At 50.8% G+C, this 24589-nt stretch overlaps 1 protein-coding gene across 1 annotated transcript in view; it reads left to right on the forward strand.

Annotated features, from left to right (window-relative positions):
• Positions 1–24589, forward strand: part of RBM20 (RNA binding motif protein 20) — a 216637-nt gene that overhangs the window by 185915 nt on the left and 6133 nt on the right. Inside the window, exons 7-12 of the mRNA XM_056120919.1 lie at positions 438–569; positions 7453–7532; positions 8736–9411; positions 15294–15407; positions 16346–17003; positions 18650–18784. Of these exons, the coding sequence (XP_055976894.1) occupies positions 438–569; positions 7453–7532; positions 8736–9411; positions 15294–15407; positions 16346–17003; positions 18650–18784 (1795 nt within the window). The remainder of the gene's footprint in view (positions 1–437; positions 570–7452; positions 7533–8735; positions 9412–15293; positions 15408–16345; positions 17004–18649; positions 18785–24589) is intronic.

The following is a 24589-nucleotide window of genomic DNA, read 5'->3' on the forward strand; positions in this document are numbered from 1 at the left end:
GTGAGTTTGAACTTTGATTACAAAAAATACTGCTTTTCGGGGCTGGAGCGATAGCACAGTGGGTAGGGTGTTTGCCTTGCACGCAGCCAACATGGCCGACACAGGTTTGATTCCCAGCATTCCATATGGTCCCCCGAGCACCGCCATGAGTGATTCCTGAGTGCATGAGCCAGGAGTAACCCCTGACCCAAAAAGCAAAAAAAAAAAAAAATACTGCTTTTCACCTCATTACTTATTTAGATATAGTGATTTACAAAACTGATGATAACAGAGTTTGTGGCATTCACTCTTCCAACTCCAGACCACCACCAGGGTTAGAGGGAAACTCAGTTCTATCTATCCCTATTCACTCACTCCACCTCTTCGTGAACTTGATACACACAGAATCACGCCTTGTAATGTTCAATGACATTGTGTGGCCTTCTTCTCTTTTCTAGGCCTTTTTAGAGATGGCTTACACAGAAGCTGCCCAGGCCATGGTCCAGTACTACCACGAAAAATCTGCTATGATCAATGGTGAGAAGTTACTCATTCGGATGTCCAAGAGATACAAGGAATTGCAGCTAAAGGTAAATCAAGCATGCTCCTGTTCATTCAGTCATTCAACAAGTATGAGCTTGCTGGGCACTTGTTAAGTGCTGGCAGGAAGAAAAGAGAAGGAAAAGATCTCACCTTACCAACTCTCTTTGAGATATCACATGGTACCATGTTATGATGGCAAATCATTGTAACAGGGCAGGAAAAATTCTCATTAAGATAAGTACAGAAAGTAAAGGGATGCGAGAGAACCAACTATCTGGGACCCTCAGGGGATTTCACAAAGGAAGTGTTGAAGGTTGAGTAAGAAAGGGAAGGTGGGTTGCTTTACAGTAGGCTTATTCCCCAAATAGAACCTCCTACTCTACTCAGACAGGTTTCAGTAACCATTTCTTCTTTTCTCGCCCACCTTGGTCTCTTATTTTTTCTACCATCATCCATATTTAAGTTGTAGGACCCTAAAGATTCCTTCTAAGTTTCACAGAAGTGAAATGACCAAAGAAGAATCCATATAGTTCCAAACAGTGTATTTTTGTTTTAAAGTGGTATGCATTGTTCTTTTGCTGTTTTATTTCTCCTTTCTTCTTTGTTTGGGTTTTTCAATGTGATGCATACAGAAAAGTGACTGTATATACTTTAAAAATAATGGATGAAGCTTTGTAATTCCCCATAAACTTTTACCATCAAACCTGAGAAACAGGACACAGATAACCCCCGGGAAATGCTCCTCAGCCTCCTCATCTTCACTTCTCTTATTTTACAGATTATCATTTCCTCGTTTATCTTTTTAAAAAAGTTTTGCATAATTTTGAATTCCATGAGAATAGATACATGATGGTTGTTTCCTGTGATCTCTTTCATTTATCATCATGCTATCCGTGTAGGTGGAGTGTCTGTATTGCCATATAAATTTCTGTGAACGCTAAACTTAATTCATGCATTCTACTGTTATTGGGCACGTGGGTCATTTTCAGTTTTATAGTATTAAGGATAATGGTTCTGTGAGAGCTCAAAAATGTGTTGGCCTGGTGCTCATGCCCATGAGAACATAACAAAGGGCACAAATGAAAGTAGAAGTAGGAGTGAATTCCTAAATTTCAAAGTAAGCTGATCCTCAGTTGCTTTCTTTTAATGTGCTTGGGGGCCGAGACACAACTAGAAGGACTCAGGACTAATCTTGGCTCTGTGCTCAAGCATGTCCCCTTGAAGTGCTCCAGAATCCACATATGGTCCTGAGGGTTCAAAAGGGTTGGGCTTATGCAAAGCAAGCACCCAAACTTCTGTGTTTTCAGTACACTCAGTTTTTCTGGATGATGACAAGAGCGTTTCAAAATTAGTTGTTCAAAATTTATATTCTAATTAGCAAGGTTTTTTTTTAAAATGAGACTTCTCTATGGTCCAGGTTTTTGCTGACAATTTTTTCTTTTCTGACTTTAAGCTTTTTGCCTTTCTAGGGAAAGTATAATCGTTTTTCATGATTTTGTTTTTATTTTCCTATTTACCAAACTTAGTTTCAGTTTTGGGGGCCACACCCAACTGTGTTCAGGGCCTACTGGTGGACCACTTGTGGTTTTGGGATGCAATATGGATAGGCAGTGTGCAAGGCAAGTACCTTAATCCCTGTACAAAATCTCTCTAGCCCATGAACACCTTTTCATATATTTATTGGTTTTCCCATTTAGATCAGAGGTTTCCTAGTTTCTTTGGCCTACTGCCTTTTTTTCCAAAAAAAGACTCACCACATTCCCCTTTCCCCAAATCTACCTTCTTTAAAAGAGCAGAAAGTGTTCCTAATTGTACCTATGACCCCACCCTACCCCCACATTATTCTAGCGCCCCTGTGGGAGCAATGGACGTACTGTCCCCTACTTGGGAAACTCTGGCCTATATCTTCACTGGTGCAAAGGTTTTGTTTGGAGTCATAACCCAGGATTTGCCCATGGATTATGTCATATTGGTTTGCAGGAATTCTCTCGACATGGCCACTGAGTCTAGTTGAAGTTTTTGTGATTCATGTTTAAATCTCCCTTCTTGGTCTGCATTTTCTTTCACGCCCAATTCACCTCAGCTTATTCCGCATTTATATAATGATTTATATACCATTGCCTTTCCACTGTCTTCAAGGCTGGAGTCGGAAAACAAAGTCTCAGTGGCTGTGGCTATTTCTAGCCAGAACTTGCACCCCGACAAGTATCCACATGCAGATTGGTAATAAGTCAAGCAGTGACCAATTTCCTGATTCTGCTTTGCTTGCTTTACTGCTCAGGAAGGTTCTTTGCCAGCAGTTTTACTTCAGGCACAGACTGGCAGTTTTTGCCTGACCAATGAGAATATGCTGCTTTTCTAAAACAAGTGAAAGATCCCACCCATCCTGTACCCAGACAAAATTCCGGTTCTACTGGATTTCCCACGGGGACTAGAAGTGAATTTCTTCCAGGGAGAGCTCTGGTTTTCAAATAAGATGTTACACTAAGTTTCCAGTTAGGGTTAACAGTAGTATCAAGGCACTATTAAAATTAAACCTTACTGATGGGGAGAAAGTTTGAAGTAGTACAAAAGAGGGCAGATGAATGTCTGCTGTGGGCAGAAGTTGGGTGGGGCACCTCAGATGTAGGGAGAGTAAAGTGAGTCAGGTGAGAGGAAGAACAGGTAAACAGACCCACCGATAAGCATGTGACCTGAGCAAGATGAAAGGATGGGGGCGCCACCCCTTCCTGCTTTGATGAACTAGCTCAAGGTATGTAACTTCCATGACCCTCTGTTTCCAGATCATTGATGGATAGAAAGAGTTTTTTGGTTTCAAGCATTTTGTTTTCAGACATTGTCTCCTCAAGTCTCATGATCATCCTTCCTGGTGAGGTGTATAGAGGAGATAATAACAGTCATTATAACTGTACAGCAATATTAACAAGGATATGTACCTTAATTGTGTCCCAGTTCCCTGGGTCAAGTACTTTGCCAAGCACTTTTACATACATTATCTGCTAATCCTGACGTCAGGTCTGTGGGACAGGTATTATTATCTCACGTTTACAGAGGAAGAAACTGAGGCTAATAGAAGTTCAGGAGCTCACAAGAGCATAGTTACTGGAGCCATGATTAAATCCCAGGCCTGTGTTGGTTGGGTCCCATATCTGATTGTCTTCATGGGGCTGCATTGTGCTCCTTGGCATATGGAGAATGCAGAGGGTGCTCCGGGCCTCTGCTTCTAGCCACCCAGTCATCAGCCACAGAGACAGCATGTCCTCACAGCCTCTCCAGCTGTCATGGCACAGATCACTTTCGAATCCTGTTATGATGTCTGCAGTGATTCTGCATTTCTCCCATGGTCCCTCGAAGTTGCCGGGGGCACCTCGGGGTACTCTTTTGGCAGCCAGAGACTAGAATGCATTTCTTCCTGGCTGTTAGTGAGGGTTCTTTTCTGCTTCCTGGGGTGACATGTGAATGCCTCTGGAAGCACATTTAATTACATAGGAGCACATACATGATGGTACCTGGGTTGATATAAATCAGCCTGCATTCTCTTGGAATGTAACTGTCGTGAGTTCTCATGAAGCCCTTGGGAGTTCCTGGCTCCTGTAACTGATGTTTCGCTGGAGTCTCTTGGCTGCAGCACAGCTGGACTCAGGGCCCAGGTGATGTCATTAGGACTTGGCTTCTCTGCTCTCTGTTCCCTTGGCTTTGTTCTGAGGGGCTCCCAGGATCACCCCCGCAGTCCCATGCCTCTAGGTGGCGCAATGGCCCCAGTGACTTCTTTGGCTCTGGCTTCTCATCCTCCCGTTTTTTTTCCCCCAGGAGAGAGCTAGGAGCTCTGTCTCTGAGGCTGAGGGGACTGGCTGGCATTGATTGCCCAGGCCTGTGCTATCCAGCTGCTTGACGTCAGGGGTGCATAAGGGGCCACGGCTACTAGGAAGGTAGATGCAAAACATTATATTCCTTCATGAGTGTTTAGGGGCTGACGGTCACGGTGGGGTCTCACCAGGCCTTGTGGGGTGCTGACACTTTGATGGGTTTTTCCCCTCAACTTTCCCTCCCCCATCAGAGGAGAGGGAGAGAAAGGAGAGTTTCTTCATTGCTCGTCTTTTCCTGGACTGTTTCCTCAGGGGTACTTTGCCCGGGCTATTTGAGGGCTCAACAGAAGCAGAAAAAGCAAAGCTGAAGGGACAAGTCTTCAAAGTGCTTCCCCTACCCCCTCCTTTTTCTGGAGACCTGGGTCACAAGAGTAAGCTGTTTCCTGGGTTTCTCTATAGCAGGGTTGTAGAGTCTTAGGGACAGAAGAGAACCCAGTTGGAATCCCTGAAAGCTATATGTGACTTCCAGCCACTTTACCAGAGAATTGCTGAGGAAGGAGGTGTTCAGGTTCTCTTGCCCAGTGACACATCTTCAGTACATTTCGGGTGGAATAGAGGCACTGTGAGTTTTGGGGAGTGGGAGAGCCTGGCTTTGGAACACTGGTCTCACCCAGCCTCCCAGCTAGCCAGGACTCTTGGCCCAAATGGGCTGCAGGGCTGTCAGTCAGGCTGATTACATGGACACACAATGACTGAGTCTTCAGGTCAGCCAAAATGCCGAGACTTTCACGGACACATCTGCTTGTCCCCTGGGTGCTATCTAACCAGCTGTTCTTGTGTTGAAGGACACAAGACATGATAGTGTAAGCACAGGAGCTGAGGGTCCTGTGGGAGAAGGGGATAGCTCGCTGCAAGACCCTGACTGATGAGAAGAAGTAGCTGAACATGCGGGGCTTCCAGGCAGGGGTCATTGAGAGGAGATGCAGAGCCCAAAAAGCAAAGTTCAAAAGCACTGGGACTGCTGGGGTAGCATTGACCCGGAGGAATTTAAGCCTCCTCTAGAAGGTTACAGCATTTTCCCAGTACTCATGAGTCTTCTATATCCTCCACAGAGGACAGAAAACTTTCTAGCAGCCCCTTTACTTTCACTTAGTTCTCTGGGACTTCCATCTGTGTAGCCCACCAGGCCCCAAGGCTGTTGAGAAGGACCAAGTGACTATTTCTCACCTCTCCGGGTGGGGAGAGTTAGTCTGCAGCCCTTACCCCGGTGATCCAGCCAGCTGCAGGTGGAGCAGGACCTAGGATTTTCAAGTGTCTGTCTTCCCTCCTTGGCATAGGCTCGGAAGCTCAGACTCAGCTTAAAAGGAGCAGGATGGTGAACCTTGAGCTCCATGGCCGTGGTCCCCTATAGGCTGTATTGCCTTATCAGCATCATCCCTCTTAGTCACGTGACCTTGATTGGCAGAGCCTGGGCATGTCCAGTTGTGGGGAGCTCTTAGGGGCATGGATTCTGTACCCCACTCTTTTGCTCCCTCCTAGATATGGCCTAGAACAGCCTCCATCTCACAGTCACGTGCAGCTGGTTTCTCCTGCTCTCATACACTCTGAACTTCTCCTCCTGCAGCTCTTTACATGTGAATTCTTGTCCCAACCAGATTACCGGCTCATGTCTTAGCTCAGAACTGGTTTCCCGTCTGCTAAGAGACGATTGATGATGATGCCCCACGTTTGTATAGCCCTATACAACTCTCTGCGGGCCTTTGTAGACTGCGTTTTTTTTTCTTTTTGGGTCTCACCCAGCGATGCTCAGGAGTTACTTCTGACTCTGCACTCAGGAATTACTCCTGGCTGTGCTCAGGGGACCATATGGGATGCCGGGGATCAAACCCGAGTCAACTGCATCCAAGGCAAATGCCCTACCAGCTGTGCTGTGACTCCAGCCCCCAGATTGCATTCTTAGCAAGGCTGAAAAGAGCAGTGGGTTCCATTTCTAAAGCAATTTCTTTATCAGAGGTTGATATTAGACTGGAGGTTTGGGGGTCTGTTTTCTCCCTTAATTTCAGCCTCACTACAATACAGTCTCCAGAGTATAACTTTGCCCTGTTTCATATACTTTAATGCATAATTTTTTAAATATTTTTTGGAAAATGCTTCCATCCTTTTATTTATGTTGTTATTAATTGCTTTCTTCTTTCAGTCATTAAAATCAGTCTTTTATTATACATTCTACATTTCATCAAGGGCTTTGGTTGAGATGTGGGGACAGGGATCAAGCCCTTACAGTAATTTCTGGAAGGGGCACAGCCTATGGGTACCTGGCATGCTCAGCTGTGAAATGTGGGTACAGCATCTACTACCTACCTCACTGGTTTACGCTGAGCCCCAAATGACTGCTGAGGAGAAACAGGGAAAGGGGAGCAAGAGGCAGAGGCATAGACCAAGGCCTGTTGAGTCAAGATGCCCGCAACCAAGCCGCAGTTCTTGGACTGCAGGATCTTGAACATGTTCTTTAATTCCATGCACCACCATTGACAAGCAGCACATGCGCTGATGAGGCTGTCGCGGTACATGGCAGAGTCCGGCCACACTCACTGAGAATGTTTCCTTATGTAAAATTTTGGGCAGTGCTGAGTGGCCAACAGTGTTCCCTCATCCTCCTTTCCTTCCTTCTCTTTCTCTATCCCTTCCTCTCTTTCACAATACAAATAACACAGATCATTTCATTTGGGAGGGGTAAGAGCAAGTACCTGGGAGCACTGGCTCCTTCCTTCCTGGCTCAGTGACTTCGCTCTCTGCCCACCCAGTACCCACAGGCAGTCCCCTAGAACATGCTGTTTATTTCCCATAAAAAGACTCATCTAGAGCTGGAGCAATAGCACAGCGGGTAGGGCATTTGCCCTGCATGTAGCCGACCCAGGTTCGATTCCCAGCATCCCATATGGTCCCCTGAGCACCGCCAGGGGTAATTCCTGAGCGCAGAGCCAGGAGTAACCCCTGTGCATTGCTGGGTGTAACCCAAAAAAAGCAAAAAAAAAAAAAGACGCATCTCCCCCTTTTGGAGGACTGGGCAGTGCTTCCCTCTGGTAGTGTAAAGTCTGATGGTGACCTCTCTGACTTTGCCTAGAAACCTGGGAAGAACGTGGCTGCCATCATCCAGGACATCCATTCCCAGAGGGAGAGGGATATGTTCCGGGAAGCAGACAGGTGAGCTCCAGCTGAGGGTTCTGTGCCCATTCTGGGAGGTGGGGCACTCTCTAGCTTCTTGTGTTGACGGGTGTTTCAGTCACACTGTGCCCTGCCCTTACCATCCACCTTTCTGGGTCTTGCCATTCCGCATGCGCGGTGAACAGCATGGGTCCATCTCAGTCATGCTGTTCAGATTGGACTACAGGGAGATGCAAGGTGCTGCAGTGCTACAGTTCCTCCTAGCTGCTCCTTTGTGGGAGAGAGAGGTATAGGTGTGTGTGTGTGTGTGTGTGTGTGTGTGTGTGTGTGTGTGTGTGTGCGCGCGCGCGCACATGGATGCACACATATTGTTTAGAGCTAGCCCTTGATTTTTCATGAACCAAATATAGACTAAGAAAATTACTTGACCCTTGGCTTACTCTGAACAGTGAACACATGCATTTTCCCCCGTCATTTCTCTTGGGGGAGGCAGTGACTGCCAAGTTAGGGCTGTAGGCCTGCCCCTCTCACTGCCCGGCAGAGAATCCCTGAGGAGAGGAAGGGTGGGAAACAGCAGGTGTGGGTCCTGCAGGAACCGCCTGGACTGTTATAGGACTGTTCCTGCTCCCACCACCCAGATGGTGTTCTAAAGCCCTTGGGCTTCTCCCCCAGGGGTGAGCAAGGTGGCCTGGTCCAAGTGGAACCCCATTTTGTGGCCTCTGGTCAGTGAGCTTTTTCTGAATTTAGGAGTTAAAGGTTGTTTGTTATTTTTAGAACATCAGGAGTATGTAGCACTGTAGCACTGCACTGTCCTCCCGTTGTGCATCAATTTGTTAAATCAAGCAGGCACCAGTAATGTCTCCATTGTGAAATTTGTTGTTACTGTGTTTGGCATATCAAATACGCCATAGGGAGCTTGCCAGGCTCTGCCGTGTGGGTGGGATACTCTCGGTAGCTTACCGGGCCCTCCCAGAGGGGTGCAGGAATCAAACCTGAGTCAGTGGTGTGTAAGGCAAACGCCGTACCCGCTGTGTTATCGCTCCAGCAGTCCAGTTATTTGCCCCAACTCCCGGGCCCGGATGTGGAGGGAGAAAGCCCTCCTGGACACCCAGAATGAGGGGAGCCTGTTCTGTGCTGAACAGGAGAAGGGCACCGCCATGCGGGGTGAGACGCTGATCGAGGCAGAGTCTGGGCGTGTGTTGGGGGCAGGACTCTAAACCCCACTCCTTTGCTCCCTCCCAGGTACGGCCCGGAACGGCCTCGGTCTCGTAGTCCCGTGGGCCGCACCCTTTCCCCGCGCTCCCATACTCCAAGCTTCGCCTCCTGCAGTTCCTCACACAGCCCACCCGGGCCCTCTCGGACTGACTGGGGCAACAGCCGGGACTCGTGGGAACACTCTCCCTTCGCCAGGAGGGAGGAAGAGCGAGACCCAGGGCCCTGGCGGGAGAACGGGGAGGACAAGAGGGACAGGACCGACGCGTGGGCCCATGATCGCAAGCACTACTTAGGGCCCCGGCCGCTGGACAAAGCCGAGCTGGACGAGCGGCTGGAGGCCAGCAGGGGCCACCGAGAAAAGCACCCAAGGTCCGGGTCGCCCGGGCCCCTGCACTCGGCATCACTGGGCTACAAAGGCCGGGAAGACGGCTACTACCGGAAAGAGCCCAAAGGCAAATCGGACAAGTATCTCAAGCCGCAGGATGTCCCCGGGAGGTCCAGGCGGAAGGATGAAGCCCGGCCGCGGGAGAGCAGGCAGCCCCACTCCGAGGATGCCTGCAAGGAGGATGGGCTGGAAGCCAAGGGCGGCCGGGCCCCCGAGGTCGCCAGGTGTAAGCAGAATGAGAAGAACAGAGCCAAGAGACCCGACAGAGACCAAGAAGGAGCTGATGAGAGAAAGGAAAGCCGTGTGAACAGGAGAGAGGTAAAAGGAAACCCCGGCATAAGGGTGAGGGCCCTGCACAGAGGGCAGGAGGCAGCACACGGCTGCTCCGGTCCAGAGCTGTGCTGAGCACTAGTCTCGAGCCCCTTCCGGCTGACAGCAACCCGTGCCTTTTCCTGCTATGAGGAAGCAGTCAGGAGATACAGAGTGGTGGTTATGCGGGTGGTCTGGTGTAAGAACCCACAGCACCCGGGGAAGGACACACTTGCAAAGGCCTTCTGGGATTTGGAGGTCCAGGTTGGAGTGGCCCTGAGGTGGCTGCACCCATCGGTTCTGCTAGGGGAGATTAGATCTTTGATCTGCTTCATCCTCTCTCCTGCCAAAAAAGCATCTGCCTCTCCCTGGGGCCCCTGGGTGAGCCGGTGAAGGAGCAGCAGCCTCCACCCAGTCAATTAGCCGGGTGCCAGAACTCGGGGTGTTTCTCTAGAAGGTTCACAGCATTTGTCTCGTGTGGTCATACAAAATGGTGGGTGGTCCCTTTCATCCACGCGTCCGGTGGGTTTAGTGCTGTTGCAGGATGTCAGCATACAGGGGAACACAGGTAGAAGGCAGACTCTGGTTGCAGCCCTAGGGTCTAACTTGGCTCATGCCTCCTTGCCAGAGCCATCTCCACTAAAGTAGGAGAGAAAGAGAGAGAGAGAGAGAGAGAGAGAGAGAGAGAGAGAGAGAGAGAGAGAGAGAGAGAGAGAGAAGAGAGAGGAGAGAGAAGAGATGAGGGGGATAGTGGGGATTGAGGTCTGCTTAAGGAATCCAGCTTCCAAAGCTCTACATGCCTGCCAGGGAATTAGGAGTCAGCGACAGTGAGTAAATGCGAATGAAGAGCCCAGTTCTCCCCTCCACAAACACCAGAGTCCGCCCCCTGGGATCTTGCTCCCGTATTCACTGAGATGTGTGTGACCCTGGAGGGGGCCACTTGGCTGCTCTTGTTTCTGGTGCAGGGGCGAATAGGACAGAGTCGGTGGTGTGGCTGAGACCAGAGACCAGGAGGACGCTGGTCTAGGTGAGGAACATGCGAGCCTGAGCACCCGCTGGGTGTGCTGCTCTCAGGGCGTCCGTGGTGTGAGCTCCGCAGGGGAGGAGATTCGCTGCACTGCAGGTAGCCTTGGAGAGAGTGGGATAAGCAAGGCCCGAGCTGAGCCTGCAAGGCTGCAGAAACCTGCAGACACCCAAGATGGCACCTCTTTAGAGCCATCAGGTTAGGGCAGTGGCGAGGCGAGCCCAGGAAAGACCCCATTGTCCTGGATACTTTTGAGGGTGTCTGTGTTTGGAGGCACCTGTGGCTCTGATGACAGGCCAGGACCTTAAGAAAAGGCACAGCATGGTCGTGGTCGTGGCCGGAGCCGGTCTGGACCTCATACATATGCCTTCCCTCACTCCCACCCCCGCCACCACACACACACACACAAACTAGAGCCCGAGCCTGTTGTCCATCAGGCAAAAGGGAGAAGTTGCCCCTCTCCAGTCCCTCACCCACCCTGCCTCCAGTTTCATAGGACCACGGCCTTTCCTGTCACAGTGACACGCATTATTATAGTTCATCCTATAATAGCACTTCTGCTGTACAAAGAGAAATTTCCAGAAGGCCCCATGAGTTCCCCACCCTGCCCCCCATACACAACAAAGTCAATTTTGCTCCCCTCATTTGTTCTGCCTGTTAGGTCAATGGGCTACAAAGGCCGGGAAGACGGCTACTACCAGAAAGAGCCCAAAGGCAAATCGGACAAGTATCTCAAGCCACAGGATGTCCCTGGGAGGTCCAGGCGGAAGGATGAGGCCCGGCCATGGGAGAGCAGGCAGCCCCCCAAAAAGAATTATTCATTGGCATCAATCCTTACCCCCACCTCACCCCCCCCCCCGCCCCAAATGTAGCTTCCAGGAAGACAGGAATTTCTATCTGGGGTGACCCCAGTGCCCAGAGGCAGGCTTAGCACAAGAGTTGGCAATCCAGAAATACCTGTTGAAGAAATGAATAACTAAGCTTAAGACTCCGGAGGCAAAAGTCTGGTTTTGGAACACCAGGCCACTCCCATTCTGCTCTGCTTCAGTTTTCCTGTCTGGAAGAGAGCGTGGCCAGAGGGCCGTGGGGAGATTTTGTTGAGAAGCTCCCAGAGCTCTGTAGACACGTGGCCCCACTAGAGAGACCATGGTCTCTGCTCCTAGTGCTGGCATGGCCCTGTCTGTTCAGGAGGCTCAACCATGATCACCGGACCACAGAAAAAGGAAAGAAAACAAGGGGGAAGAAGCACCCATGTTGACAGACCCAGAAGCCTTGGGGAAGGAACCCACAGGACCGTGGCCTGGATCTGTGGGGAGGCAGGACCATGGAGGTGCTATCTCCACTCTCTGACCAGGACCATGTAGCCTGGGCCATCAGAGGTCTCGTTTCTTAGAGCAAACTCCAAGTCCAGACATCTATAGAAAATACCTTGTGTTTTAGAACTGTGTGGATGTGTACAGACATATCTGTGGGCCTGATGCAACCCAAGGGTCCTGGGAATACAGCCCCTGTGATTAGCAATCTGTAGCAGGCAGAAAGAGAAAAAAACAGTTCAGTTCTGAGTCCGGACCACGACCGGGCCTGCCAAGACCGGGTGGCAGATGGGAACTTGTCATTTGCTCGTTCTGTCTCTTCTTTTTAGTGACCAGGATTCAGAGAAGGTCAGGGACTGTAGCCAGTGGCAGAGCACTTGCCTCCTCGAAGGTGTGGGGTCCTGGGTATGATCCCAGGTACCACAGAAATGAACAGAATCCCCCAAGCATCTAGTACTGAGGTTATAGTTGTAGTGAAAACTGAAAGGACGTCTCATCTCATGAAACATGTGGCCCTAGTGGAAAAAATATACGAATCAAATCATTCCTCAAATCAGCAGAGAGGAGTGTGGTATGAACTAGAGATGGGAGTGCCGGTGCTAATAATGAACCACTAGCTTCCCTGGAGCAGGATGTGCCTGTTGAGATGTGGGCATATTCCTGGTGACAGAAGAGTACATGCTTGGGCTGGAGCGATAGCACAGTGGGTAGGGCGTTTGCCTTGCATGCAGCCAACCTGGGTTCGATTCCCAGCATCCCATATGGTCCCCCGAGCACTGCCAGAAGTAATTCCTGAGTGCATGAATCAGGAGTAACCCCTGTGCATCGCCAGGTGTGACCCAAAAAGAAAGAAAAAAAGAAGAAAGAACAGCACATGCCAAGGTCTTGGGACTGCAGACCAGTGGTGCTGGAGCAGAAAGCCAGGTTCTGACTGTACAGGGGATGCTTATATGGCAACAGGACTTTGTCACCAAATTAAAGGGTCCTTATTTGAAGTGTAAGGGGAAAAAATGTTTATGTGAGAAGGCGCAGTCAGAAATGAGCGTCTTTGCATTGGGGGATTTATTTAGTTTCTTCCTAATGTTTTTATCCCCTCCCTCTCTTTCTGTTGAGGCACTGATCGGAGATCCAACAACAGCCCAGGCAGCATTTTCAGCTCACAGACTCGCCACCACAGCATGCCTCTCAGTTTGCACCTCTTTAATAGTGGTGTTTCCGCTCGTGCTCTCTGGGGGCTGTTACTCAGGGTGGTGGCAGTACTCCCGGGACTGTTGCTGTGCTCACACACGTGCGGCCGTCAGTCAGGGCCTGCACTTCCTGCCCATCGCACTTGCTCGTCTTGTTCATGACGACACTTTCCAGGGGTCCCTGTGTGGTGCTGGCTTCACCAGGCTACAGGGTGGCCAGACGGCACCAGGGACTGCAGAGAGCAAAGCTTCCCGGCTCCCACTCACACACATGCACCAGGGACTTGAACTACTCACTCAAGCTCAGCAGGTGCTCTGAGCAGCTGCCTTATGTCTCTGGACTCAGATTTTTGCAGTTTGGAACCAGCAGCCTTGGCTGCCTTGTGGAGAACAGACCTAGGATGAGGCTAGAAGCAGGCTTGAGAAACTAGTTAGGAAGAAGCTCTGAGAGCCCATTTTCAATATCTAATATTTTGGTCTGGGGTCTGGGGTAAGCAGTCTGGTGCAACAGTTGCCTTTGTTGGTTCCCCGTTAGCTACTGCTGTCACCTGGGAATGATCCCAAGGCACAGAGCCCACTGAAAGGCACTCTGCTGTTTTCTTTGCCTGCAGGCAGGGAGAGTAGGTGTTCTTCGTGCAGGATTAGGCTGAGCTGGAGGCTTGGGAAGGTTTGAACTGGTTCGTGTCTCACCAGCTTAAGCTGGAGTGGATCCTCCGTTGCATTGTGTTGTCTAGAAGTGTGACTGCAGGAACTGCTTGAGGAGTGTAAGGACTGTTTATCTTGACAAGAGAGGATCATGGGAAAGTTGTCCGAGGTGGCAAAGATCCAGGGAAGGACTGCCCTGTTGGTAGAAGCTAGGGATTCCAGTGGGTAAAGGCATTTCAAGCTGCTTTGAACTTTGGTGAGCTCTACAAAAGACTTGAGCAAAGCTTTCCGGCTGTCTGTTGCTCCGAACACTGAACGGAGCAGGGGTTTTCAGAGTGGAACTTTCTCTGTCTGCTATTAACTGGCTAAACCAGTCCACCCTGAGCTCTTCTCCAGCTGGCTCCTGGTCAGCTCAGGAGGTGTGTCTGCATGTAAGAAATCAGAACCAGAGTCATTTGCTTTGAACCAACCTCAGTCCCAGATGAGAAAAAGCAACTTGCCCCGAGGATACTGGAAATAGTGACTTGCTGGCCAGTATTTACAGCATGAGGGAATATTTCACTCAAAAACTTTTGAAATGTCATTGGCAAGCCTTTTCTGTGAAGCATCAGATAGTAGATGTTTCAGCCTATGTGGGTCAAAAGGCAAAATCAAGGATCTAATTTGGATGTTTATTTATCATTTTAAAAATGCAATTTGAGGGACCAGAGAGATAGTTTGCACTGTAAGTGGCTGAACCTGGTTTGATCCAGGCACCGTATACAGTCCCCTAAGCACAGCCAGAAGTAATCCCTGAGTACCCCAAATGTAACTATTTAAGAATGTGATGAGCATAATTAACTCACTGACTGTACAAAAACAGACAGTGGATCAGATCTGATTTGTGAATTCTAGATAGCTGATCCCTATTTATTTTAATTATTATTATTTTTTTAATTTGGAGGGGAGTTGGTATTCTGGGCTTAAGGATCACTCCTGGTGGTGTTGTGGGGACTGAACCAGGATCAGCTGCATGTAAGACAGGCGTCTTGCCCCTGTACTACTTCTCTGACACATAATTTATTTTTAATTTTTAATAGAAGCCACCCCGAAATGCTCTGATCGTTTGGTGCACAAGTCCAGGGCTGTGGTCCTGAGGCTCAAACCCGGGGTCACGCATGCATGTCAGGCATGTGCTCCAGCCCTCTGAGCTATCTCCCCGGCCCCCTAGCCCATACTCCCTAAATCTAGCTAGAGCCTAGAACAGAAAAAGAGGTCCCAGGACCGATGGTTGGCAGACTACCTGCTTCCTGCCCAGACACTCACTATTTAAATTCTTTTCTAACCAAGACAGAGATGTTACCATGATGCCTGTTAGTCCTGGGCTTACTCTCACTGGTATGGGTTTCACATCTACAAACTATCTTGAGTTTGCTGGGGATTTCTGTTCCACCTTCCCTTTAGACATCAGGCTGGCTCTGAAGACAGGCCTATACCTGCTGCCCTTTGTGTGACCTTGAGAAATTGATTTCACTTCTCTGAGTCTCCGTTTTGTGTCTGTCTGATGAAGATTGCAGGAGTGCCCACCTCTAAGGGAAGTTCAGTAGGGTTCAAGGAAGGAGTGTGTGAGACATGCCCACAGAGGGTTAGCTGTGCTCCGTGTCATACTGTTCTCTCTGTGCGCTCTGTTTTTCCCACTCGTGCTCACTATTGATCGGTTGGTTCTGTTCTTCCTTTGGTAAGGCTGGAAAAGAGGAGGAGGAAGGCGAGGAAGGCAAGGAAGAAGAGTCCCCATCATTGGCCAGGAGGGAAAAAGAAGCTGAGACCTCTGACACAGAAAACACAGGCACACAGAAGGTAAAGTCGCTTCCAGAAGCGAGCTTTGCAGTCACGGTGGCAGACCAGCCCTTGGGGACCAAGTCTCCCCATCCTGGGAGGAAGGGCTTCGCTCACAGGCTTCGGGCAGTCTCGCTGCAGACCGTAGCCTCCTGCGTGGACTTCCCCGTCTCTTGGCTGTGCTCATCAGAGAAAACATGTGGCCCAGAAAAGACTCCGGCTTCAGAGCCAGGCTCCCAAAATAGACAGGTCCCTTGGGAGGAGCCAGCACGGGGCTGGGATGGGGGTGCCGGGGAGAGGGCCGGCTTCAAGCACTTGAGCTGGGCACTGACCTCAGCTGGCTCAGTCCCTGGGATTAACAAGACCTCTACTGTGCTTTTACAAGGATTATTTTACTTGATTAAAATGAAAACACACACACACACACAGTTTCCCCTGCTGGGGCTATTATAACAAAAAGAAATGTCCTTGAAACACAGCCAGCTTCGTGTCTTTCTGGTGCAGAGAGGCAGAGTGCTGGGAAGGGCGGGCAGGGGAGCTCATCTGTTTGCTCTGGCTGCTGGGTCCATGGGAAAGTGTCCGGCATGGGCGGACGGGCAAGGATGAGCCACGGTTGTGGGAATTATGCCTAATTATTGAGCACCTATTGTGTGCCACGGGTGGCAATTATTCTTACAACTTAAAAGCTGGTGAATTAAGCAGTAAGGACTTATCCCAAGCTGTGCTGTTCTGAGCTTCGACCTCAGGATGAGTCAGGGATAAGGGACTTGAGTGGTTTATCCCCCTAATTACCCAGTAATTATTTGCAGGTAGCAGTAAGAATGCTGCTTTCTGCTTTGAGGGGTTTTGTGGCAAAGGATCTTTCTGGTTAGAAGGGTTTTGTGGTAAAGGTCTCTGCCTTACCGGTTGACTAGCAAGACTCCACCATCCTTTAACCTTCATGGTGTACTCTTGTTCAGGATCCAGCCTGGGAGAGCGAAAGTGAAGCAGAGGGGGAGAGCTGGTACCCCACGAACATGGAGGAGCTGGTCACCGTGGATGAGGTGGGGGAAGAAGAAGATTTTATCATGGAACCCGACATCCCAGAGCTGGATGAGATTGTGCCCATTGACCAGAGGGACAAACTCTGCCCAGAAATGTGTCCCTGTGTGACGGCCTTAGACCTGGATTTAGCCAAGGATTCCACCCAGGAGAGGGTCAAGACCCTAGGGAACGGGGCTGCAGAAATCACCCGCAAGTCATCCAGAGAGCTGCCTCCTGCTTCCACGAGCCATCCCGGTGACATGGACGTGGAAATGCCTGGCCTAAATCTGGACGCTGAGCGGAAGCCAGCTGAATGTGAGACAGGCCTCTCACTGGAGGGTTCAGATTGCTACGAGAAGCGGGCAAAGGGAGCGGAGAGCTCAGATGCTCGTCCGGCCCCTGCAGTCCAGCAAATGTCTTCCCCCAAGCCCGCCGAGGAGAGGGCCCGGCAGCCTAGCCCACTTCTCGATGACCACAAGGCCAGGGCGAGCCCCGAAGATGGGGTTTGTGAAGGCAGCCCCTTGGAGGAGAAAGCCAGCCCCCGCACCGATACCGACCTCCAAAGCCAGGCTTGCCAAGAAGTGTTGAGCCCGGGTAACTACCTCCCTTTTCTCATGTGTGGGTGGGCTGCGGGGACCTCTGCTCCCCCGGAAGTGTAGGTGCGGCTGGCTAGGAGGAACAGAAGGAAGGTGAGGATGAGCATGAGGGCTGGCACCGCTTTCCAAGCCTGGCAGGACTGCTAGAGCTCTCAGATTAATGAAAGAAGGGAAATCAGGAAAGCCTGGCACCCCGAAGAAGCCAGCGCACAGCAGAAGTCTCTCAATTTCCCAGAACCCAGGTGGACTCTGGTGACAAAACTTAGCAAAGGTTTGGAGTTACCAGCCAGCCAAGCTGGGGTTCCTTGACACCTGCAAGCAGCCTCTCTTGGGGACCACCGAGGCTGCTAGTTATTGGGGGGCTGGGGTGGGGCAGGATTCAAGAATGGCCAGAGGGAGGAACGAGGGGGCGTGGCCTGTTCCCCTTCTTACTACTTCAGACCTGTTTTTTTCCAGGGCCTGACAGTGAAACCCAACTTGTCCTGGTATCTCCTCTGCCTCATTGGAGGCGATGTTGTGTCTGTGGCCAGCACTATGACATCACGAAAGAGAGTTTAAAATAGACTAAGCCCTGTCTTCCCTGCCAAGTGGAAACTACGCTCCATCAAGGGCTCTAGCGGGAGAGGGGGTGGGGTGGGGTTAGGGAGCGAGAGGAGCCCCTCAGTGTTCTCCTAGTGAAAATTACTAGACTCCTTCCCCAGAAGACCTACAGGAAAACAGGAGTTGAAAGGAGGAGGAGGAGAGCCAAGGGGTAGAAAATAGAGAGGGAAGGTTTCCAGACAACAGTGAGATGGTACAAGAGCCGTGGGGGCTTGCCTTGCATGTGGCCGACTGCGTGCCAAGTGCTGGATCGATCCCTGGCATCACCCATGATTCCCACCCCCCCCCCCAGCACTGCCTGAAGTAGTCCCTAAGCACTGCTAAGCATGGAGTGGGCACCCCCACAAAGAAAAAAATCAGAAAAAAAAAAACCCCTGCGTGCTGTCTCAGCTTGAACTGCAGGAGTAGCTTCGCTCCACACCTTGCTGACCTGGGCGGTTTCCACCTGCATGGGGCTGCGTCTCCATGGAAACCGCGAGCTCTGCCTCCTTGTTGCTAGAGGACTGCTGAGTCCAGAGAGAAACCAAGACTGAAGTGGGGGAGTGATATTTTTTTCCCCTCCTTGCTTGAATCTCATTCCCGCTCGGCGGTAGAGGCTTCAACATACACTAGCGTCCCTGGCTTCTTAGCTTCCTCGGTGCTTTGGAGTTCGAGTTTAATAACAGCACCCGCCAACGACAAGCTCGGGGAGAGAAGTGGCATTGCCCTTCCCTCGCCCGCCGGAGGACTCCTGCAGCTGTCAGCACAATCTTTGCCCTTCCACAATTGTGCCCGCAGAGATGGAGCGATAGCGAGTGGCTAACGCATCGCATCGCCTTGCCCCAACCCGGGAAAGAGATTTGCCCTGTTTTATGATGTGTGTGGCATTCTTTTCATGCTGGAAAAAAGGGCTTAATTATAGCACTTTGGTTCTAATTAGAAGTTGTCACCCTAGCTGCATGTTATTAAGCAGTCCCAAGGGGGAGTGGGAGGGGAGGAGGGAGCAGCCCAGGCTCCGAGGCTGGTAGGATTCATTCCATTTTGGCTTTGGCTCCTGTTTTGCAGAAAGCTCCAGGTTCGGGGAAATGAAATCTCTGGACGTGAGGTCACCAGAATACACTGAAGTGGAGCTGAAACAGCCCCTTGCTCTGCCCTCCTGGGAGCCCGAGGATGTGTTCAGCGAACTTAGCATTCCTCTGGGTAGGTGAATCCCACAAACCCAGGAAGTGTTCATTCCACAGTGACAGCTGCGAACATGAGAGGACCGTTTGCTTTTTTTTTTTCCTTTTGTCATTTTCAATACTTCTTGCAATAACCTTGGCAAGGTGTTCCTGTAAAGTCTCTTACAATTTCCAGGGCTGAAACAGCACAGCCAATACCTCACCCAGTCCTGCAGGGCACTGCCTAGGCACCAGGGCTGAGAGAGACCCATGTTTCCCTCCCATGTTTCCCTCAAGGAAGCCTCGTTCCAGACCCACACAGCCGTACTGGGACAGGGAAACAAACGCCCAATGGCAGCCACAAAGCCAGCAGGCATGAGCCTCTGCCGCTGCTGTCTTTCTTCCCCTCCCTACCCACCCCTGCCCGAAGAAGGCTGCATTCCCCCTCGCTGAGGGACCAACTTCTCTGACTAGCAGTGGTGGTGCATAGACTGCGTTTGGTTGGACCCTGGACAGTTGTAGAAGGTACAGCAAGGAGAGGTCTGGCTCATTCACCTTCCTTTTCCTTTTCTGGGTGACTGCATAGGAGAGGGGAGACAGAAGAAAAGGAAAGAGAAAGAAAACAAAGGCGGGGGGGAAGAAAAGGGAGAGAAAGAAAGAGGGAAGATGGAAGGAAGGGGAAAAAAAGAGTTCAGAAAAATAGTGCAGTGGGAAGGGCATTTGCTTAACATGTGGTTGACCCAAGATTGAACCCCAATGCTACATATGGTCTCCTGAGGACCACCAGGAGTGATCCCTGAGCACTGTTGGGTGTGGCAAAAAAAACGGGATGGAAATAAGGGAGAGAGGGAGGGAGGGAACGGAGGAGGGACGAGGGATGGGAAAGGAAAGGAAAATGACAGAGAAAAAAGTTAAAAAGAAAACTTGATTGGGGAGGAACTTTGGGGACTCTCCTGACCCAGGCATAATTGAACCAGGCCCTGTTCTGCCCAGGGAGGGGACCTGGGGGTTTGATTTTGCTGAGAAGGGGCCTCAGGCAGGGAATGATGGGCTGGAAGTTCCTGAGCCTTATTTTCCTGACCTGGAATCAGATCACATCAGCGGATCACATCACTTCCATGGTGGAAGTATGAGGGCCGGGGGGGGGGGGGGGGGCGGGGGGGGGCGGTCGTCACTCACAGCATGACTCAAAAACACGTTTTCAAAGAGAAGCATGTAGAGTCTTAGTGTAGAACGTGTAATACTTTAAATTCAGGGGCTCAAGAGGACAGCGCTGGGGGTGGGGGGGTGGGGAGAGTGACCGCTCCATATGGCCCTATCTGGCTCCCAAGCACTGTTGGGCAGCCCAAGAAGTTAGGGACACTGGGAGTTAGGGACACTCCAGCCACGTGGTCTCTGAGTGTTTGCATGGCCTCTGAATGTCTGGCAAGCGGTGACACTCGCAGTGACACTCAGAGCTCCTGGTCAGGAAGGCAGAAGGAGCAGGTGGGCTATGGGGTGCCCACTGCCAGGTCTGTGGAGACTCACCCTCCCCCCCCACCCCGTTACTCGTTTACTTATCTTCCCCTTGAAAAGTTTCTTAGCTTTCTCCCACCCCTTTCTTCCCAGTGAAATCAGATCTCGACAGAAAATGTCCTTAAAAAAAAAAGAAAGAAAAATCTGTTCAGCGGGGCTGGAGCGATAGCACAGCAGGTAGGGCGTTTGCCTTGCATGCAGCCAACATAGCCGACCCAGGTTCGATTCCCAGCATCCCATATGGTCCCCCGAGCACCGCCAGGAGTAATTCCTGAGTGCATGAGCCAGGAGTAACCCCTGAGCATCGCCGGGTGTGACCCAAAAAGAAAAAAAAAAAATCTGTTCAGCATCTAGCATGCCCCCAGGTCCCAAACACTTAAGAAGAGAAATACTGACCTTAGAATGAATTCAGAGGACTGCACATAGGCCTGTGTATGTTCACTCTGGACAATGGTTGCAGAGCCTGCCTCCTCTCAGGAGAAAGGTATCTGCATTCTATTGCCTGGGCGCCCCTTTGTTCAGTCAGCAACTGTGCAGAGGGCTGGTAGGAGGGACTGGGGCGGAACCCAAGTCTCTGGAAATCCGAAAACTTGTCATCTAATTGACCCATGCAGCCAAAAACCTAAGAGAACATTCTTCTACCTTCTAATTTCTGTCTTCTTATTGTTTCTCATTACAAAAAAAATTATAGCCAAATTGTCGATGAACCATGTTAAATATTAAACTTCTCTTTCCTCAGTCTCTTCCCAACTCTGGAGGTTGTTATACTCATAGATCATTTTGCTCCCACAGACATGGGGTCCTGCAGATTGCTTTCTTTACTATTTTTTTTATTAAACTAACCAATGAGTCATAGAGATTTCTTCACGTCAGTACATGGGGAGCATTCTTTTTAACCACTGTAGAGATTCCAACGTCCAGATATTCCATAATTTATGGAACCACTTTTCCACTGGTGGGAACATTTAGGTTATTTTTAATTTCCCCCAATAATGCTTTAATATTGCTTTTAATTTTATCTTGCAGGCATGATTCCAAGTTTTTTTTGCATCTGTTAGCATATTTAACTTTCTCTGGACACATAGGAGGTAGAGAGAATGATTCACCCGTTTTCCAGAAAAGTGTGAGGGCCAGGTCACAGGATTCAAACCCTGGTGGTTTCACTCCTGCAACTGTGCTGCCTCTAGCCAAGCCTTGCTGCTTTCAAATGTGTAGCTGCCTCTGTGTGGGTGCCACTGTTGGTACCTCAGTGCCCTTGAGGGTGGGGGAGTCCAGCGTCACAGGCACTTGCACCTCAAATTTTCGTAATCACCGCTAAATTACACCCAAAATGGTGATGCCAGTTTTCCTGCTACCTTGATAAGAGTTTCTCCTCGCCAGAATGGAATTGTAATTCATATCCAGTCATCACCAATCTGCTTAGGATAAGAGATATCTCATTCTGTCTTTTCCGACACTCTCTACTGATGTATGATTGACAGGACCCTGACCACACATTTATCACACCCAGACTTCCCAATTCTTTTTTGTGATCCTTCTCTAGCTACCCCTCTATTGCCAGGTCCCCACTTATCTGCTCTGGTCATTAGTGTGAAAAATTAGTTTGCAGTCTAGAGTTGTATAGAAAGGGAATCACATGATATTTGCTGTTCTTATCTGACTTTTTGGAAATTGGGCCAGATTGCGGGGGGACGTTGGCAGCTGACTTTGGAGAGGAGGGCACACCCAGAGGTACTCAGGGCTTATTTCTGGCTCTGTGCTCAAGAATTACTCCCCACAGTGCTTGGGGTACTGTGCACAGTGCCAGGGACCAGACAGAGGGTGGCTTCTTGCAAGGTAGTACCTTAACCCCTTTCTTCTCTCTCCAGCCTGCATAGCTGTTTTCTTTTTACTCTTGAGGAATGCTGCTCTGGCTAGGCCGCAGCTTAATTCATTTACCTGTTTGGTGGACATTTGGATCTTTCTGGGTTTTATTTCTGTCTTAAATAAGCTCTTTAGTTAGCCTTGAGACCTGTTCATTTGGTGGTGTCAGTGGGAAGACATCACTGACCGGAGAAGAAGCTGCTGGAATCCAGACTCCAGACCTTGATGATCACGAACTCTGTGGTGCTGCCCTCACACATCTCAGAAGCCCAGAGGTTGTGTTCAGGTTTTCTGACCTGATACTGCACTGCCTGAGGTTCCTCTGGGTTGGAGCAGACACAGAAATGGCTGTTTTTGTTGTTATTGTTTGTTGTTGTTGTTGTTGTTGTTGTTGTTGTTGTTGTTGTTATGGACCTCCCGAGTGGTGCTGAGGCGTTGGAGTACTACTCCCAGTGAACCTGGCCAACCTTGTCAGATGGTCGAATGCTCAGGCCCAGCGCTGGGGCTCTGCTGAGGTCCCAAACTGCTGGGGACCACCAGAGCTACAGAGGTGCAGGGGAGCACACCGCTCTAGGGGCCAAACTTGTGTCCCTGCCCATGTAAGACCTGTGTCCCTGGTCCCCAGAGCCATCACCGCAGCCCAGAAAAGGCCATTTTTGTGCCATGAGGAAGAGCTCAGAGTGTGGAATCGGACTCCCTGGTTCAAATCCAGCTGGCCGGACCGTAGCGGGTGGCCTCGCCAACCTCGAGACTTGGCTTCCTTCACTTGTAAATACGAGGACCGTTCGAGAAGCGACTAGGTCGGGCAGTTTTGAGGATTAAGTGAGCAGATGCTCGCAAGGTCTCTGCATCTTCCAGCAGGAGGAACTGTTACTATTGGTTTTGAAGTAGTTTGTGGGACCTGCAGCGTTTTCTCTGGTGCATGACCCAGAGTCCTCCAGGGTCAGTGGCTACTGCAGAGATATATCCAGGCTGGTGGAGCACAACTTTGGGGGATTTGTGGTTCCAGAGAGCAGAGAGGCAGGATGAATGAGGAGTGCAAGGAGCCCACAGTCGGGGGTCAGGGCTGGGGGCTTGAAGACTTGAAGAGCAAGGATGCCGCCTCTAGTGACCCCAGCCAGCATAGGGCCTGCCAAGGCCTGTCCTTCCCAGAACCCACTGCAGACTCGCGCTCCCCCTCCCCCGTGCAAGGCTTGCTGGGATGGCAGAGTTGTAATTACTCATGCCAGGAGCTATTATTAGAAGGCAAATGCTGCTTTAATGATGGTGCTTAATAGAGACTGGAAAATGGTTGGACCAAGTGGCTCTAGAACTTGTTCGGGCTGTGGCAGAGTTTTTGCTTGTTTGTTTGTTTGATTTTTTTTGATGCTGTTCATGGGGCCTTGCGTTCCAGAGGCATCTGAGGCACTGGGGGGCGTAGGGGAGGCGTGTCTCAGGAAATCCCAACAACCCCCAGGGGCAAAAGCACCCTCCAAACTCCTCTGGCTCTGGAGGTGGCCCTGGGGAAGGTCAGAGCGTGGAGGCCACTGCCCCAGCTGTGGGCCATTGGCCTCTGTGGAGAACCATTTTTGCCTGTGTCTTGGAAGTAGTGTTTTGGCAACCGTCCCCTTGCGGGGAGCCCCGGCTGGGACTGGGAGTGGCCGTGAGGACCTGCAGTGAGAAGCCCTTTTGCTTCCTGGGGCCGCCCCTGCTCTCAGGCCTGCGCCTGCTCAGTGTGGCCTCCAGGGGGCGCGCCTCCTGCTCCTCCCGCCCTCCTCCGTGGGGTGCCGCCACCCGCGGGGCAACCCCAGGGCCGGACTGTTGAGTGTGGGCCCTGTTTAATGTTCCTTAGCCAGCCGGAGGAGCCAGGAGCCAGACCCCGAGCTTGAGGCCAGAAGCCCCGACCCCAAGTGAAGCTGGAACTCCCTTCCAGGAGCCTCTCTTTGCAGCCTCTTTTGCAGTATCCTTCTCTGGAATAAGGACAGGACCCTCAGACTTCCCTGGGGCAGCAGGCCAGTGAGTCCCCCTGCCTCTAGGCCTCCTGGGGATTGCTGGGGCCATAGGGCAGAGCCTGGCGACGTGGCAGTTGGGAAACTGACCGCCCAGCCCCAAACCACAGCAGCGCCGTCCACCAAGGCAGCCTGGCCTGCCCCTCCAAACTGATAAGTGGCTTTTTGGAAATAAGACCAAGGTCGCTGGGCAGGTCTCTAGTGGCCTTGGCTCTGTGTCCTGAGACAGGAGGAAAGGGGAAGGGAACCTGGGCTCAGGCCTGTTCCCGGGGGCACCCCCACTTTTCTCCCTCCATCCCACTGCTTTCTCCCACCTCTTTCCCTCTCTCCCTCTCCCTCTCTCCCTCTCTCCTGCTCCTCTTCCTCTTCTTCCTCTTCTCCTTTCCCTTTCCATCCTCAGTCCCTCCAGCTCCTTCTCTTCCCCAGGTCTGCTTTTGTCTTCCCACCCCTCCCTCTCTCTCTCTCTCTTTCCCTCCCTC

This window comes from Sorex fumeus, unplaced genomic scaffold, assembly GCF_029834395.1.
Source record: "Sorex fumeus unplaced genomic scaffold, SorFum_2.1 ptg000043l, whole genome shotgun sequence".
Taxonomy (NCBI): Eukaryota; Metazoa; Chordata; class Mammalia; order Eulipotyphla; family Soricidae; genus Sorex; species Sorex fumeus.